General features: G+C 41.2%; 1 protein-coding gene across 2 annotated transcripts in view; it reads right to left on the bottom strand.

The window, feature by feature from the left end:
- The window catches only part of ACTN2 (actinin alpha 2), a 163,458-nt gene that overhangs the window by 48,705 nt on the left and 96,630 nt on the right, over positions 1-18,123 (bottom strand). For both annotated transcript variants that reach the window (XM_032775032.2, XM_032775033.2), the window contains 3 exons: positions 10,164-10,278; positions 7,712-7,831; positions 145-231 (listed from right to left, as the gene is read on the bottom strand). In XM_032775032.2, the coding sequence (XP_032630923.1) occupies positions 145-231; positions 7,712-7,831; positions 10,164-10,278 (322 nt within the window). The remainder of the gene's footprint in view (positions 1-144; positions 232-7,711; positions 7,832-10,163; positions 10,279-18,123) is intronic.

Here is an 18,123-nt window from a genome sequence, read left to right as displayed (position 1 = left end):
GAAACCATCTTGTAAATCAGATGTCACACCACTACATAGTGATCCAGCAATCTGACTAAAATAGATTTTATTTTATTTTAACGTCAACTCAGGTTGACGTGCTTTGCCCTAACTATTTTAAGATAGCCAGGGGTATATTCTTACCTTCTACTGAAATGTCCTGAATAGCAAAGCGAAGGATGATAGTCCATATCATACCCAGGGTCATTTTCACATTGCCGTCAACAATTTCTAGAGTGAAAAAAGGAAATCAGAATTCACAAAGTACAGTTTGCAATGTGTCTTCTTACTTTAATCCTGCACATATGTTATACTGCAAGTTTTGTAATTCTTAACCTACATAGAATTTCTTCTAGTTGGTTTTCAACAAGCTCATGGTTCTGCTCAGGCTAATTAGGCTTGAAAATTATTTACAGCTAAGGTTGCCACTTCCATACTAAAGGGCTTTGTTCAATTGATTCTGATTTTCTCAAACTTTCACCATTCAGACTGACTTTTCTTTTTTTAGTCCAGTGGTCCCCAATGTGGTGCCTGTGGGCGACATGGCGCCCACTGGGGCATTTATGTGTACCCACCTAGTGCTCAGCAGGGGAAAGAAGCCACAGCCCTGTGGTTGCTGGGGACAGAGAACTCCAGGGCTGCGGGCGCTAGTGTTCGCTGTCCCCGGCAGGTGCAGGGCCTGCCTAGTACCCAGCAGGGGAGAGATGCCAGGGCCTCGCGCCTGCTGGGGACAGGCTGCGTAGCTTCTCTCAGGCTTCTCGCTGCACTGCCCAGAACTGCTGCCAAAAAACAAACAAACAAACAAAAAAAACAAAAAAAAAACAACGCTCCGCCTCTGCAGAATGGACCGAATGATGCCCCATAGCATATGCTGACACAGGCACCTGCTTGCTCCACTGGTGCCTGAAGCCGGCCCTGTATGTGAGTATTCTTCCTGCACTGATACTGCTGTTTTCTTGTGCAATGCAATTTTTTTTTTTTTTTAACATTTTGCTCCAAAATGAGTGGTTCAGATAAGAGACAATGTATGTATTATTTCAACCCAGAGTGCGAAGAATATTAAATATGATGTTTTTCGTATTATTTAATGTACAAATACAAAATAAGCCTTGAAAAATTGTTGGCGCCCGCCACACTCCTCTGAAAACATGAATGTGCTACAGGCCACAAAAAAGTTGAGGACTACTGCCATATTCACCTAACTGATGTAGTGTAACTTGGGTTGACTTACCGCATTAGTGTAGACAAGGCCTTATTCTGCACTCTTACTCCAGAATAAGAGCATCCACACATGGAGTTAACCTGGAATAGCTATTCCAGAATAGCTATCCAGGTAGACAAGCACTAAAATTTGAGAAAAATCAGTCTTGCTGTTTTCAAATACTGTTTTCAAATACAAAGCAAGTGAACAAACAAAACCAAAAATGGGATTTCGGCTCCTAAACTTTAGACAGGTTTGAAAATTTTACCCATTGTCATTAAATAGGGTCAGATTTTCAAAAGTGGTCAACAGCCAGCAGCGCCCATTGAGAACAATGAAAGCTGCTTGTTGCTGAGTACTTGAAAACTTGGCCATAGGTTACATGTGCACCTTTTGGTTATCTGATGAAAATTCAGTTTGATTTGGCCAAATTGTAAGGAATTTTTTTAAAAGTACATTGTGTATGTACACTGAATTGTTACTAATGATTAATGTTCAGCTATAGTTTAAGTCACATTCTTCTAAATATATACTGGCAATACATACGTGCACATAAATAATCTGAATGGCATTTTTTATCCCTGTGATTTGAAAGTGATTCAAGACACCAATAGTACTTGAGCTGACCGACCACAAAATTTGCAACCCAATCAGAGGATTTTCTCCCTCTTTCCACGCGGTTTGTGGAAGTAACTCCCAAGGTAAACCCCAGCACAGTGACATTGTAACAGGAGCAGCAGAAGGTCCCTAATAGTGGGGGAACCACCAGCATCTGAACCGAGGCCCCAGCCTTGTGCTGCTCCTTCTCCTGGAGGCCCTGCCCTCTGCTCACTCCTCTCCGACCCCTCCCCTGTGTCACTCACCCTTACGGACAATAAGAAGTGAAAGAGCACAGCCGTCCCACTTTTAAAAATGGGGAGGCCATGGGCCCTGGATCCCCCTGTTCCAGTGCCCCTGCGTTGTAACATTTATTTTTAAGTGCAATGATCAGAGTTAAGAAGATAACTGGTTTCTTATTTTTCCTCTTCACTCTGAGGGGATTCCACCTAATTTTTCCAAGATTTGCATCTCTCTTCTCAGGACTCCATGTGGCACTGCTACCACCCCTCTATAGGCCGTGGAGGATCATGGCCCTCCTGAAGTTTACCATGAATTATACCAAAACTGAACTTTCTTTATCAGTCAGAGGAGATTTAATAGTAACTGGGGCATATCTCAATTTTTTTCCTCACATACGCATTTCCTTGCACTTTGATTGGTTGTGGATGTCTGATGTACTAATCACTATACAGTCATTTCTCAAACTGTATAATATCTAGATTGCAATACTCATGGGGCATAAAGATTGTCAGCCAATTAGTGTATTTGCATAATCACTGTGTCCCAGATCTGCAAAAGTATTTAGGCTCCTAAACCAATTGAAACCAATGGAAGTCAGGAGTCTAAACAATTTTGGGGATCCGGGCCTGTGTGATTATTTCGTTAATAGCTACACTGCAAATATACAAATCTTTCTATTCTGACTGGCTTCTACTATCCCGCTGTTCCAAGGGTTCTTGACAGAATTTTCAAGTTATATGCCAACAATAAAGTAGATGCTTCAGCTCCTCAGTCTCCTTAGCTAAAACATTGTATGAAAAAACCAAAACATATCTGATATACATAGAAAAAAACCAGAAAAGCAAGGAGAACAAAGCCGCTAAACTGCTAAAAGTGATTAAAGCATATTTGATTCATTCCTTTCTCCCTCCTCTACAGGCCATCAGGGATATTATCCCCAGAATAACTCTCATCTTTGTGTTTTCATTGCCTGTTTACTTTGGGAGAACTGCAGCCCCTACCTTTCAATTCAGCTCAAAACCCAACATAAGCTAAACTACATCCACAATTATTCAGAGGAGAAGAAGATGGAGAAGGGATAAAAATGAGGCGGGGGGGGGAGAGGTTGACTGAAGGCCCAAAATGTGGTGGTGTTGTTTTCTTATTTTATTTTGTTATTTGTCTTTCAGCAGATTCAGCAGCCAACTTCGTTTTTTGTAATTTTTTTCTTCTCATCTAACAAACAACTTCTTGGAGGTCCTTCCTATTAATGATCTTCTGTACTACCAATCTCCTCAATTTCTTAGTTTATTCAGCCCAGGATACAACACAAAGAACCCTCAATTTATTTGATTTTTTTTCTTTAAACCCACTGTGACACATGGTTAGAAAGGGTTAAAACATCCTGCAAAATAAATAACCCTCATAAGACATGTTGGGAGATAATGTTTGTGGTTTTGTATATTTACATATATATGAGTATAGTGGACAACGCAGTCCCTGTCTATGCTGTATTCTGATCATTCAGAGGTCAAAAAAAATCCTATCATTTAAATGAATTGTAAACACGGGATATCTCGGTATTCATCTCTCTTTGAAATGTACCGTGAACAAGCAGGAACAAGCAAATAGCTTTATATTAATTCGTATAGCTACGTACCAGGGATGGACCTCCTTCAAAGTCATGCTAGTTACTTTTTGAACTCCCAACTTGTCAAAAAACATGAAATTGTACAGAAGATCCTCGGGTCCTGATTCTGTCATCTCAGATCTGCTTAGGCTTCATCAGGGGAAGTTTGAGTCGCAAGACTGAGGTCCCAGTTATGCTGGTACGCCCTGAATATGAGATTTGGACATTGGACTATTTGAACTATTGGACTACGAACTATTTCTGAAAGAACTCTTTGCAACTACAAAGCTCACCATCTATGCTGCAAATCTGCACCTCAATGAACTGAATTCATGTTTGTATGTATATTGATCTTTTAACCATACTCTCTCTCTTGTTTTTTTAATAAAGTTTAGTTTAGTTAATAAGAATTGGCTGTAGTGTGTATTTGGGTAAGATCTGAAACATTCATTAACCTGAGAGATAACGTGTCCAATCCTTTGGGATTGGTAGAACCTTTTATTTTATATGATGAAATAAGATTTACAGAAATGTTCATCATATTTGATGTGGGTACCTGGATGGAGACGTGAGGCTGGTCACTTAAAGGGAACTGTATTGTTAGGACTTCTGAGTAACCAGTGAGGTAATAAAGAAACTGTTTTATGCTGGCTTGGTAAATCTAAGTATTAGAATATCCACCAGCTTTTTGGGGTTTGGCTGCCCATTCCTTTCAGTTCACCCTAATTAAGTGACCATAGCTGGCTCCCCACAAGGACCCCAGTCACACCCACCCAAAAACAAACAAACAAACAAACAAAAACAGTGATTGACTATTTCCTGGACTATGAACACAACACATTTACTGAATAGAGACAACTCATAAATACATTAAATAGAACTTTGCACTAGAGCTCCACAGCACTAGTGGTTTAATCTTTATTCTGGGCCTCTGGTTTAAATCACAGTTGGTGGCACTAGGTTCGCTACAGACTCTTCATTGCTGAGTGTCAGAAAATTAAACATGATCCTCAACAGATGTAGAAACAGTGACTTCACAGTTTGGAAATTAAAAAGCATCCCAAAAATGTTTATGCAAGATTAAGTGACTTACAGCCACCAGTAGCCTCAGCTGAAACACCACAATTTGACCTGTTTTAATTTATATGTTCCTCTTTGTGTCAAAATAAATATTATTATAATAAATAATAATAATAATGATAATACTTGGCTTTTCTTTTGTACCTTCCACCCAAGAATCTAAAAAGCTTTCCAAACATTAATGAATCAAGCTTTGCAACTATTATGTCCCATTTTATAGATGAGGAACCTGAAGCACAAAAGTTAAGTGACTTGCCCAATGTTACACAAGAAGTCTGTGGCAAAGCTGGGAACATAACCTACATCTCCAGACTCCTCAGCCCGGACCTGCTTCTCATTTACATTAAGGCCCAATTAACCTTTCTGTGCTTCAGTTTTCCCATCAGTAAAACAGGGCTGATACTTTACCTCACAGGGGTATTGTAAGGATAAATTTATTAATTCATTCATCTATGTTTGAGGTCTTCATGTGGAAAATAGTATATACAGGGGCCAATATATTAAAAAATGGGTACTTAGGAGCCCAACTTTAAGTCAATACTTAGAGACCTAAATAAGTGACCTGATTTTCAGAAGTGTTGTGCACCCAGCAGCTCCTACAAATCAATGAAAGATCCCTGAGGGCTTCTTTAAGTCCCTAATTATGGATTTAGGAGCCTAACATTAAGCACCTAGAAAATCTTGGCCTGTATGTATAAAATATTATCAGGTAGAGTAATCTTCACCTCAACTAGTGAATTTAAGATTCCCATGTGACAGTGAAAAGCATTACTCACCAGACCATTTGTTTGATCCATTTTAATTCTAACATTGGCCTGTTTGTTCAGTATTTCTGTACCAGCTCTGCAAACAGTCTGCCTTACGCTTGATTTCTATTTCCATGCGTAAATTGTCTCTTTGATGCCCTCTGCTGTCCATAGAATACAATATTGCTCTCAGAATAGCACAATTCTAAAGTATTACTGGGGGCGATGGGTAGGGTGTCACTTTTTTTCCCCTATTTCTGCTGCGTAGTTTGTCCACCTTGCTCTCCTTGTTCTATTCAGTAGCTGAAGAACAGCAAAACATTAATTAAAGCAGCACTTTGATATTAGCTTTGATTTGGGGAGAGACTGCGTAAACCACAAATATCCAAAGATGACCAATTAAAATCAATATTTTAAAAGCACAAGACAGCTATGCACACATCTAAGCACCCATGCAGTTCAGTCTAATCTAAGTCAGAGTAGAGTCCACCAAAAACTCAGCTTTGACACATCCGTTCTCTGATGCTGCTGGAAATCTGAACCTAGACCTGGATCTGAATTTGGCAAATGACACCTGTTTACAACAGATGAAATGAACACCTCCAGCTCTGAAACACCAATCCAAACCTTAACTATACCTCTGAAGAGTGGCCCCAATTCAGATATTTCTTTGGTGGGGGAGGAATTCCATGTCCCTCCCACACACACACACACACTGGTAGGGACTCCTTTCCAGTCCCTGCTTATTTCCTCTCGCCCCCCTCAAAGGAACTCCAGGTGTCTTTGTCTCTGACCCACATACTGTATGAGCCAGAGCCACCAGGAGTCAAGTTCTTGATGGACTCTCCTGTGCTCTGTTATACAGGAACAGTTTCCCTATATGCCCAGTTGCAACACCATTTGGCCCAGCTGCTCCTCCATCTGAATGGAGGGTCAGCTTGGCCAAATCTGAATGATGCTCCAGCCGCAGCCGTACTGATTTAGTATAGGACCATGGATTAAAAGCGGTCAGGCCATAGCTCACCCCCCACCAGCTATATGGCCTATGGAACTTTGAGCAAGTCCAAAAATCTTAGGGGAAATATTCGCCCCCCCAAACGTCACCTAATTGGCACTATTGCCTCTGAAGCCATGAAGATTGTTCCCCCACTCACTTCTACCTAAATATCCTTCCTTCCTCTCTCTAATCCAGTTACCGTCCCCCTCCCACTAAGCCCCCTGAGGTGAAGCATGGGAACCATGACTCTTATCTAATTTAGACAGCACAAATCACTGTAATGTCTAGATGTTGAATTGGAGTCAATGGGAAGCTGCATTTGGTAAATCCCACCTGCTTTGAGATCCTGCTTATTTCAGCAGTCAGATTATGTTTCCCAAAATCCAACCAGCCAGTCATGCATTTTAATGTAACTACAGTGACTATTTGGAGCAGAACAACAAAATAATCATGTCACTATGCTACATCTAGCTCCACTATGCTACATCTGAAAAAAAAGCTGAGGGCTGCCAGCGGAGTGAAATATCGGGATAAAATGTGTCCCGACTAAAGATCGGTCGGGACGTGGGACAGACACCTAAATATCAGGATGGTCTCGATTTTATCGGGATGTCTGGTCACCCTAGGTTCAATATCCAACCAGCTCCAGCCGCCACTTTTCCCATTGTCCACTGTTTTAACTGCATCGAGAATGTTGAACCTTGGTCTCAAAAATGTAGTAACTGTGTACAGTCACCAAAGTAACAATATGGGAATAGGTCTCAACCCCCAAGCAGTTACATCAAAAGAAGTCTGCTATACTTTATATTCGCTAAAGAGATAAACAAAGATCCAAGCCTTTCTGAGGTACATTCTAGACTCCTATCTGATTTCTAAAGTTACTGGGTTTTAATAGCATGTTGGAATAAAAGAAGGCACTGAAAGAACCAAACGTTGTCCTAATCTTTAGGAAAAGGAATGGGCGGACACCAAGAAATTATAGACCATTAAACCTAACCATGGAGAGAAGTGAATTCTAGAGTCATCAAGCCGTTCCATAACCCACATCTCCCCGTACCCAAAACATTTCCAATTCTTGTCTTCCCACCTCTGCGGAGAAACCATCAAGGCATTGGGGGCCTTGGCCTTCCATGGCCAAGGAGGCACCAGGACAATTTGGCCCCCTATCTCTGCTGTTTAGCTTCTTTGGGATATGTATACCCAGAGACCAAGGCCTATTGTCAAGTGTTTCCACATACCTTCTGCACCAATTGACACAAGTTTCACTCCTTTGCTGGCAATATAATCCAGGGCTTTGTTGACATTAGCAATTTTATGGAAGCGCATTTTTCCTCTGTCTGGTTTTGGTAGTCTTTCCCCTGTAGTACAACAAATTGAATGCAATTATACTTACAGGCACCTGGCAACAGACATAGAGGCGACTAGAAAATTCAGAATGTATGTAGTACATTTTCTAAAATCTAACAGTTTTTCTGGAGGTATTTTTCTGAAAGAATATCAAGTGCCTTTGAACAAACCAACAAAAATCAAAGAAGTGACTTATCTTGATCTTCCGGTACAGCAATGAAACCTGAATAAAATTTTATGTTTGCCCAAACATAAGAGGTATATAAATGGATACACTTTTCATACTTTATTGTGCTACTAGTGTCTGCTTTATAGTTGAAAGGAAGTAAAAAGAAAGTGAACAGGTCCTTCCTCATAGCTCATCATCCTTTCCTGACTGATTACAAGAGGAGAAAGTCATAAATCAGACAGCCATGTCATCCTTTGCTTTCTGTGTAAAATCTCCCCAAATCCATGGCATTTGAACAGCTGCTACCAGACAGAAGGATTGGCAGAGATGCACAAGAGGGAAGAGGAGTATCTTGGGAAAAATGCAGAATCTGAGGATCGGTGTGGTTAAATGGGGCCAAATCCCAGACATCAGGACCCTGTGGGCATCCCTGCCACCTCTGGACTTATCCCAATCTCATCCATCACTGGCAAACTGGCTAATTTCAGAGCCATGCTGCCACTGTCTTGTACCAAAGGCTGCATGACTATATCTTTTCAAATTGTCAAGAGAGTAACTATATGTGAATAAATCCCCCATACACAAATTCAAAGCCTTCCACACAAAAACATGTCTTGGGAAGAGGGATAGCTCAGTGGTTTGAGCATTGGACTGCTAAACCCAGGGTTGTGAGATCAATCCTTGAGGACGCCACTTAGGGATCTGGGGCAAAATCAGAACTTGGTCCTGCTAGTGAAGGCAGGGGGCTAGACTCGATGACCTTTCAGGGTCCCTTCTAGTTCTATGAGATAGGTATATCTCCATATATTATTATAGGAAATGCTCCTTCCTTTGATCCTTTGCCTTTATCATCCAATATGCCCCTCATAACCATCTCTTCTTCTCAGGAGCATCCTTGGCTAATCACACAGTCCGTTGGTGACTGCTCCCCACCTTTAAATGGCAGAGGAAATGGATGATTTAGCTGGTTTGCATAAATAAGTCAACAGGAACTGTTCAGTGCTCAGAAGTTTTGAAGATCAGGCCACTAATTATTTAAGGTCTCTAAATATGGATTTCTGGGCCTGATTTTAGGCACCAACTTTTGAAAAGCTTGCCCAATAATTAAAAAAAGAAAAGAAAAAACTTGAAGTACTCATACTAAGGTGTTAAAAACTGAATAAAATGTTTAAAAAATAAATTTGTGACCTACACATGGAAAGGAAAGGTAAACTAAAAGACTCCTAGTTTCAGGGCATGAGGACTGGTCCTTCAGGTTCTACGTCCTTCCAACAGCAGTTTGTGATATCACCCAAAGCCAAATGTTTCAGACAGCTGCAGTCATAGTATGGCTTTGGGACATCATCAGCTCAGAAGCACAGAACCTTGAACACCAGACTTTGTAGGTAACGAAAAGCAGAGCCAGTTTTCAGCTCCTTTGTTTTAAAATGTATTCATCTGTATAACTCTGTAAGCTCACTCATGCATTGTGCTCAGTTTTTTGGATCTTTAATAGTTTTCATTCTTTTAAGAGAGTATTTCACTTATTTTTTCCTTCTGATGACACCTCACCCTGAGGCAGGCTAAGAAAAAACTTTTTTTTAAATTGGCCAGTCCAAGGATAACCAGGATCTCAGATCTGGTTGTCCAGCAAGAAGACGTGGTTATTTCAAAGGTTTTTAATTATTCATTTTCTGGTTTTGTTTCTGTAGGAATTAGGCAGGTGCACAATTTCCAACAGGAATATGCAGGAGGGGAACACAAATGTCCACACAATTCCCAATTGTGTGCAGTAGGATTCAGAACTAGAGGAATGGAGGCAGAAAAGGAATTTAGCAAAGCAGTAAGTGCCTGGTGGACAAATCATCCATTTCCTTTACTGTTCAAGAATATTTACAAAGAAACTGAGGTGAGAAACTGCTTTTTATTTTCAGCCTCAGGTCAGATGCAGTGGTCGATCAATTTGCTCAGCATTCCTAAATACAGGTCAGCAGCTCCTCCAATGGACAGTGAACAGATCACTTTTCAGACTGAAGTTTTGCTGTTCCATGCAACTGGAAAACAAGATTGCTCCTAACCCTCCTGAAGGTCAAGGATTAACTTCTGCTGTAGTTTTGCACTACAAAATCTCTACGAGGTTCTAGAGTCACGGGAGGTGTTTACTAAATGCATTAGACATTTTGTTTCTAACAAACCTGAAATGACTTCCAAGAGGAGCATCAGTTTAAGGCCATTCCTGAAGTCCTCTTCTATGTTCTCAATCTGTGTGCCTGCTTTCCTGAGGTGGGAATTGCACCAAGCTGTAAAGGTCTGTAACAGAAGAAGAAAAACAAAATACTTGTCACGATGACATCTTTCAAAACAACTGCTGAATCATTTGAGTGAGCAAACACTGCCGAAGAGATTGTCAAGGCTGCCTGGGGCTTCTAGTAATAGTGATAATCCTGGGGCTTACTAGTAATATTGATAAGAAACAAAGTGCCTTTTTAAACACAGATTTTTTGAAAAAGAAATACAGCCCAGTCTCTTGGAAGCTTTACAATGAGCCATGCACAGCCATTACAGAATCTGCACGACTTCTGTATTTCAATATAGTCTGATTCTTCATGGATTTATTTTTTTAAAATTTGGCTTCTTCCTTGTATTAACTTCCAGACTGTGGCAACAATTTGGTGAAACACGCAAGTGCAGAGATGGAAGTTTTCATGGTTACATTTATCAAGAAAGACATCCTATAAGAGTACCTTTCTTTTTCCCTCTCTCTGTAAAACCACTGAGCCCAATTATTTTGTCCCGTTCTCATTGCTAAAGTTAGACCTTACTAACCCCCATTTTTTAGGCAGGCTGTTGAGTCTACCTTCAGCATGGTCTTAGTGGGGTTTCAGTCCTTCGACCGCTATCAAGGGGAGTTGGGTCAGTGGCTGAAACAATGTTCCTTTCTTTTCCAACATTTCAGCAAGCACCCCCCTTCCCTCAGCTCCTCCTTCCTGCTCCGGTCACAGAAGACCTGAGAGGAAGGAGCACTTGGCACGGGGTGTGATGCCGTGGCAGTTGCTGAAAAGAAAAGACTTTGAGGTACTTGTGGCAGGATAGGGGGAGAGCTGACGAGTGGGTGGAGACAAACTGGTGGCTTCACTGGGGGAAATGAGTAGGGCCCTACTAAATTCACAGCCCATTTTGGTCAATTTCACAGTCATAGGATTTTAAAAATTGTAAATTTCATGATTTCAGCTATTTAAATTTGAAATTTCATGGTGGTGTAACAACAGGGGTCCTGACCCCAAAGAAGGTTGTGGAGGGGTCACAAGGTTATTGTAGGGGGGGTTTGCAGAATTGCCACTTCTACTTCTGTGCTGCTGCTGGCAGTGGTGCTTTCTTTCAGAGCTGGGTGGCTAGAATGGGGTGGGGTCTGGCCAGGTACCCAGCTCTGAAGGCAGCACTGGCACCAGCAGCAGCGCAGAAGTAAGGATGGCATGGTGTGGTATTGCCACCCTTACTTCTGTTCTGCTCCCTTTAGAGCTGGGCCCTTGGTCAGCAGCCGCCACTCTCTGGCCATCCAGCTCTGAAGGCAGCAGTGCAGGAATAAGGGTAGCAATACTGAGACACCCTTACAATAACCTTCTGACCTCCTTTTTGGTTGGGATGCCCAGTTTGAGAACTGCTGGACTCCTCTGTGAAATCTGTATAGCATAGGGTGAAAGTACACAAAACAGTACACAAGAGACCAGATTTCACAATCCATGACACAATTTTCATGGCCATTAATTTGGTAGGGCCCTAGAAATGAGGGAGATGGAAACAGATGTGTCTGGAGTAAAAGCAACGGGGAGAGGAGAACATGTGGGAGCACAACTCTCTGCCTCCTGTGGTAAAAGCAGACCGGAGCACTCCTCCTCCCCCTGGCTTGAGGAAGCAGTGATTCTCTGAAGCTCCTACTCCATGGCTAATTGAATGAGCATTCTACTCCCTTCTGTGTCCATCCACTCAAATAACTGTAGATGGCTATGGAGCAGAGGCAATGGATTTGGGGGAATCTGTGCAATTAAATATGTAAATTTTATGTAAATTATGTATACACAAAAATATTTCTTCAGACTTTTCACTCAGCCCGTGGAGGCAGATCTAGCCTTTTTCATTTTGGGCCTGTGGGCATGGAAGTGACTCATCGTTAATTTTTGTTCTTGTATTTTCGGGGGACTCTCTGTGAGACCAAAAAAAGCCTATTTGAATATTTAAAATTGTTTAATAAAATTTGAGTTGCAGTTATATTTTTACATCCTTGTACGCTACTGTGGTCCTTGGGATATCAGGATGAGTAGGCTGACAGGGATGAGCCAATGGAAGCCAAGAATTGCCTCTGCTGCTTTCAGCTTTGCATGCAGCGAACAGGTAAGTGGCTTGTGAGGTGACAAAACCAGGGCCATGGGCTATCAAAGCTGTCAGCATAGCACAGGCTGGCATCCTGCGACATTGCACTGCACGGACTAACTGTACCATTGCAGCTGCAGCATTTGCAGCTCCTGTGCAGTGGCATTGCAGCAGTGCAGAAAAACATAACAGTGGATGCATAGAGTGGCATTGAACAAGTGCAGTCAGGACTGTGGTGTGCATGCCTGTGCATTGTTGGAAAAAGGGGGGTGTGTGTGTGTGTGTGTACACATTGTAGCAACCTGTATGGACTTGGAGGAAGGAGCCTAGGTTGCAGAAGAGAAGAGTCTGAAGAAAGCACCAGGAAGTCAGTCTGTGTGCATGTGGCTAGAATGTTAGCTGTAGCATCTCTGTACATAGTTCTCTTAATAAAGAGCCAGTTGAATTTTACAAGCCTGGAATCTTGGGTGTTATTACCCAGAATACAAAACAGACACAAGGTGTTTTCAGGCCTGGTAGGGTGCTGCAACACCCAAATGCTATAGAGTTGACAAGCCTTAAGGCTATATTATGGCTATCAGACAGAGCTCTGCACTGGGAGCCATGTACTTGCACACTACACAAACAAGGGCTCTCAAAGCCTGTCCTATCAGATTCAGACACAGTGTCCCCTCTCCTTGATCACCACTGCCTCACCTTCCACAAAAGTACTGTGTGCTCTCCATGTTATATGAAGCCATATATGCTGCTTGTGAGGGAGCAGGGCCATGGTCCCACAGCCACCTGGGCCCTCTCACTTTGGAGTGGCTTGCTTCGCTTTTTGGTACTAACCTCACTGAGTCTTTGAGCCCACAGGAGTGCAAGGACCAGATTGTACCAGGCCCCACCCCCGGGATAAAAGGCACTCTCTCTGCACATGTGAACCTGCACAGGGTTGGGCACAATGAAGCACTATGGTGTTACCTGGCATAATCAAATACTACCAGAATCTAGCTTGTTACATCTTTTGTCTGCCTCCAACATCTTTGAGCATATGTAATCAGTATTAGTGACATGGGTCAATAAAGCACATTTGCCAATACCAGAAATTATAGTACACATCCTATGACAGAGAAGTATTAGAGTAATGTAGAAGACACAGTTGAAAGCACCCAAAGATAACATGCACAGGAACTTGTTACATGGGAACCTGGCAGACCCATTAAAAAAGCTAACCAATCAATGTCTGAGCCTTTCATGCTCATCAAAATGATGGCTATCCATTCAATTTCAAACGCCATTGTATTTTTCAGAACTGTTTTGAGGACACCGGACTAAGCTAGGTCTGAACAGCCAAGCAGATGGTAAAAACAGACCCATCAAAACTGGGAACAGACAGGTCACAGTGCTATGTTCGTGATCTCACCCATCTCAACACAGGACTTTATTGAGGGTTATGCTGATCTCTTACTACGCAAGTCAATGAATTCATCTCTCACCATCACCACTAAGTCCATAATGAAATTAACAATGATACCAGTAACTACAGGCTATGAAACCCAAATCTGATCTCCAGAATAAATAATTAACTTCTGATTCCAATTTCTAGAGGTCAGGACTTTTTGCTGCTGAGCAAAGATTAATCTGATACTTGTGATCATTATCCAAGCAAATTAAAATATCGCCCACCTCTAATTCCTATGTTGGCCTCTCTACTTTGTATTTACACAGTGCTTAAATGCCCCAGTGATCAGCACAGTATAAGAACCTGAACAGACTATTCTAAAATAGTTTCATCGGAGGATCCCAAAGAGGTTTGAAAACATTAACTAATTCAAACAACATCCCTTAGAGATAGATACTTTTTATTATATTAAGTTTACAGAGGGATAAACTATTATATGACTTGCTCACAGTAACTCAGTGGCAAAGCTAGGCATAGAGGCTGGATGTTCAAGCACTCAGCCCCTGTGATCTAACCACTCGATCACACTACCTCTTTATTCCCACTTATCTCTTCTGCTCTGCCTACCTTCTCTTTTTTCTCATGTTATTGATCATTTTATAAAGATTTTGAAGATACTGAGCAGCTGATGTTGCTACTCTGTAGAGAAATCAAAGATGCTACTTTGGACTAATCAAAATGTTTTAAATGAGCAGAGTGAAAAGGGATCCATTGATCTTCACTTTTATAGACTGTCCCACAAAGCCTTTTCTGCGCTGATTTTTCCTTTCCCTTTTATTACATGTTTGTATGTCTGAACATTAAATCAAAATATTGATCCACAAACTGAAAATTACCAACATAAGACATGGACTTAAACCTGTAGTCTCTCAAAAATGGTAAACTTAAAAAAACTATCGGATTACTACCCACATAATCTATACAATGGGCTAAATGAAGTTCTATTGAAGCACTACTCCTTTATAAGGTATTCAACCCACTTACACCAGGTCTCAGTTTGTTCTGATTGGTCAAGTGAAGCTAGAGACAACTACAGCTTCTCACAAGAACATTTTTTTCCACTGTGATTCCTTTGTTATGTTTGTTTATGAAATGCTGTTATCTGTATTTCAGTTGTCGTGCCTCATTGAAAGCACAGCTAACGTACATTCCAGCAGACTATCTGCATCTGACTTTATAATCCAATGGCCTCAAAACACTGGCTTGTTTCCCTAGAACTAAACACGGCTATATGGACATCATTTAATTTCAAAGGAGAGTCTATTACTGATTTCACTAATGCCACAGTGTCATAAACAGATAGTTAAGGGTTAAAGTCTCTTATCTGTAAAGGGTTAAGAAGCTCAGTGAACCTGGTGGACACCTTACCAGAGGATCAATCGGGAGACAAGATACTTTCAAATCTTGGAGGAGGGAAGTCTTTGTTTGTGCTGGTTTTTTTTGTTCGTTGTTCGCTCTTGGGGCTAAGAGGGACCAGATGTGCAACCAGATCTTTCTCCAATCTTTCTAAAACAGTCTCTCATGTTCAAAATAGTAAGTACTAGCTAGAAATGGCGGATTAGTTTTATGTTTGTTTTCTTACCTTGCAAATGTGTATTTTGCTAGAAGGATATTTTACCTCTGTTTGCTATAACTTGTAACTTAGGCTAGGGAGGAGGGAGTCCCTCCAGTCTATGTATAGCTGAAGACCCTGTAAACGTTTCACATCCTGGTTTTACAGAGACAATTTTTAATTTTTCTTTCTTTAATTAAAAGCTTTCTTTTTAAGTACCTGATTGATTTTTTTCCTTGTTTAAAACCCAAGAGGATTGGGTCTGAATCACCAGGGGATTGGTGTGGGGAAAGGAGGTCGGGGGAAGGTTAATTCCTCTCTGTTTTAGGATCCAAGGAGTTTGGATCAGTGTACCTCTCAGGGAAAGTCTGGGAGGGGGAAGGAGGGGGAATGGTTTATTTCCCTTTGTTTTAAGACCCAAGGGGTTTGGGTCTTGGGTCCCCCAGGGAAGATTTTGGGGAGACAGGGAGTGTACCAGACACTGGAATTTCTGGTTGGTGGCAGCACTATCAGATCTAAGCTAGGAATTAAGCTTAGAAGGGTACATGCAGGTCCCCACTTTCTGGACGCTAAAGTTCAAAGTGGGAATAATACCTTGACACACAGATAAGAAGTTGCTGAACAAAACTCACTACACATTAACCTTGCAATGCCTTCCACAGTCCACATTTTGTTCAATCCTCATTTTTTTGCTCTCTCATTATGATCCCATTTGTTGAGAGCATAAATTGGCATTGCTCTGGCTCTGACTAATAATTCTAAAAAAAGTCTTTAAGCAGCAATTCAAAGCAAGCTCCAGTCCTGGAGATCATAACACAACCAGCATATTACACTACATCCTTCAGATCTTAAATCCTTTGGGATTGAAATTAGGATGAATTAGGAAAAGCAAATTATTTTCACTGCTGACCTGTTAGGAGCATATCAGAGTAGCAGACTGTCATGATGAGCAGGGTGGAACTGACATCACAGAGCAATAGTATATGCTAAAATAGGTGCAAATAAATGCCTGGAACATTGGCCTTTTCAGGTTTGAATTTATTTGCAAAAAGCAGACTCTAAATTTTTTTTAAATGCCCATCACAAAACCCACCAGTAAAAGGAAACCGGTGTTGTCACTTTAAGCAGAGAGAGCGATGAAAGAAAGGGCAAGGACTTTGAATTACTCTCTTACCCCTATAGGAGACTTCCCCATCACACACCACCAATCGTGTCAATCCTGATTTGGAAAGCCTATTCTGAGGAATTACAGAGTAACTCAGGTTTTACGCAGGCAGTGCCTGGCCTCTCTGTGAAGACCACCAACAGGGTTGTCTGTGTCATTTGTGATGTAAAAATATGTTCACTGAAAACTGGACTGAAGACCAAATTGAGTTCACGTAGGCTACTGAATCGCCATGAATGTGTGGATTTGCAATCATCGGGATAACCCTAACTTGCAGTCCTAGAGCAAGTAACTCCAAAAACTATGTGTACTTTCGTAAGGATGCAAATTGAAGGACATAGTATTTCTGACTGAATAAACAACATGTACGAAGGCAGAAAAGGTCCTATAGTCATAGGAAAGCCCACATATGTTGCATGTGTTCGAGTATAGATAAAAATTTAACTTTCTTTTGATGCTGCTTCAGAGTTACAAAAGAAGAACACTTCTGTAATTATGAGCGTTTGGTCCTGATATAACATTTGAGATATTTAATTGAGAAAGTGCCAGTTGTTTCTCAGAAAAAGGCTAACGCTCCATTTGACTGATTCAATGGAACCAAAGAAAGATGGGTCGGAATACTTTCTTAAGTTTCCTATATTAATTATACCACCCATTTAAAATTCAAACTGATTTTAAAAGAGTTCTTGTTTTCTTTCCCAAAACAGCTACTGGCCCTCCTGAATCATTTCTTTTTGTTTCTAACCCTACCCATGATTATTCCATAAGATAAAAATAGACAGTGCTCAATGGCAATCGAGCAATGATAGATCAAAATACACATACATATACACAGTGCAACACTAGTAAGAAACTTAATACTTTATATTTCTGTTTTGTGAAGCAGCACAACTGCCTTGTGGACCTTGCAGTGTACTGAACACGGGACAGAGGAGCAAGCTCAGATAAAGTGATCTTTATAACTAGATCTTCAGGCCTGCCAGAGAACTGGAAAATATCAGCTGGCAGTGTTTCCTAAAAGGGTGTGAATTTATGTGTTAATACACACACTTGAGTGACTCCTGCTACTTACTTCAAAGGGGCAATTGCTTAAAACTGACAATTATTTTGCTTCACTGCACTGATCCTGATATATCCCCGCTTTCTCAAATGGTGGCAATTGGGATTGTTCATTACTTCAAGCCTAAATGGGATGCAATGACTCACTGTGTAGCTATATGTGGTATTTCTGTGTTCTGAGTACATGGGGAGAGCGCTGCAGAGAGAAAGCCAGCCAGAACATTCCTACTAGAGGAGACTGAAGTCTCTCTTTGAAGCATAGCCAGTTTCTGCCTATTATCCATATTTCAAAATGTAAGCCCTGATCCTGCAATGTGACCGGCTAGCATGGACTCCTGTGCCCATGGGACTTCAGCATCAGGGCCTTTCTCTCCGCTTAAAATAAAATCTGCATGCTAGCTGTATGCACGTAACAAAGAAACTTTACCATTATTTTTAGTTTAAAAAAGAGAAAGGGAGAGAGAGAACAGTTTCCCTATTGGCACAACTTTTACTTGTTGCATAGATGTGATACAATACACACATTGGGCCAAATTCAGAGGTATTGTAGGCAGGTCAAAGAAGCTG

Source organism: Chelonoidis abingdonii, chromosome 3 (genome assembly GCF_003597395.2).
Source record: "Chelonoidis abingdonii isolate Lonesome George chromosome 3, CheloAbing_2.0, whole genome shotgun sequence".
In the NCBI taxonomy this organism is placed as follows: Eukaryota; Metazoa; Chordata; order Testudines; family Testudinidae; genus Chelonoidis; species Chelonoidis abingdonii.
This window is presented reverse-complemented; position numbering and strand designations above follow the sequence as displayed.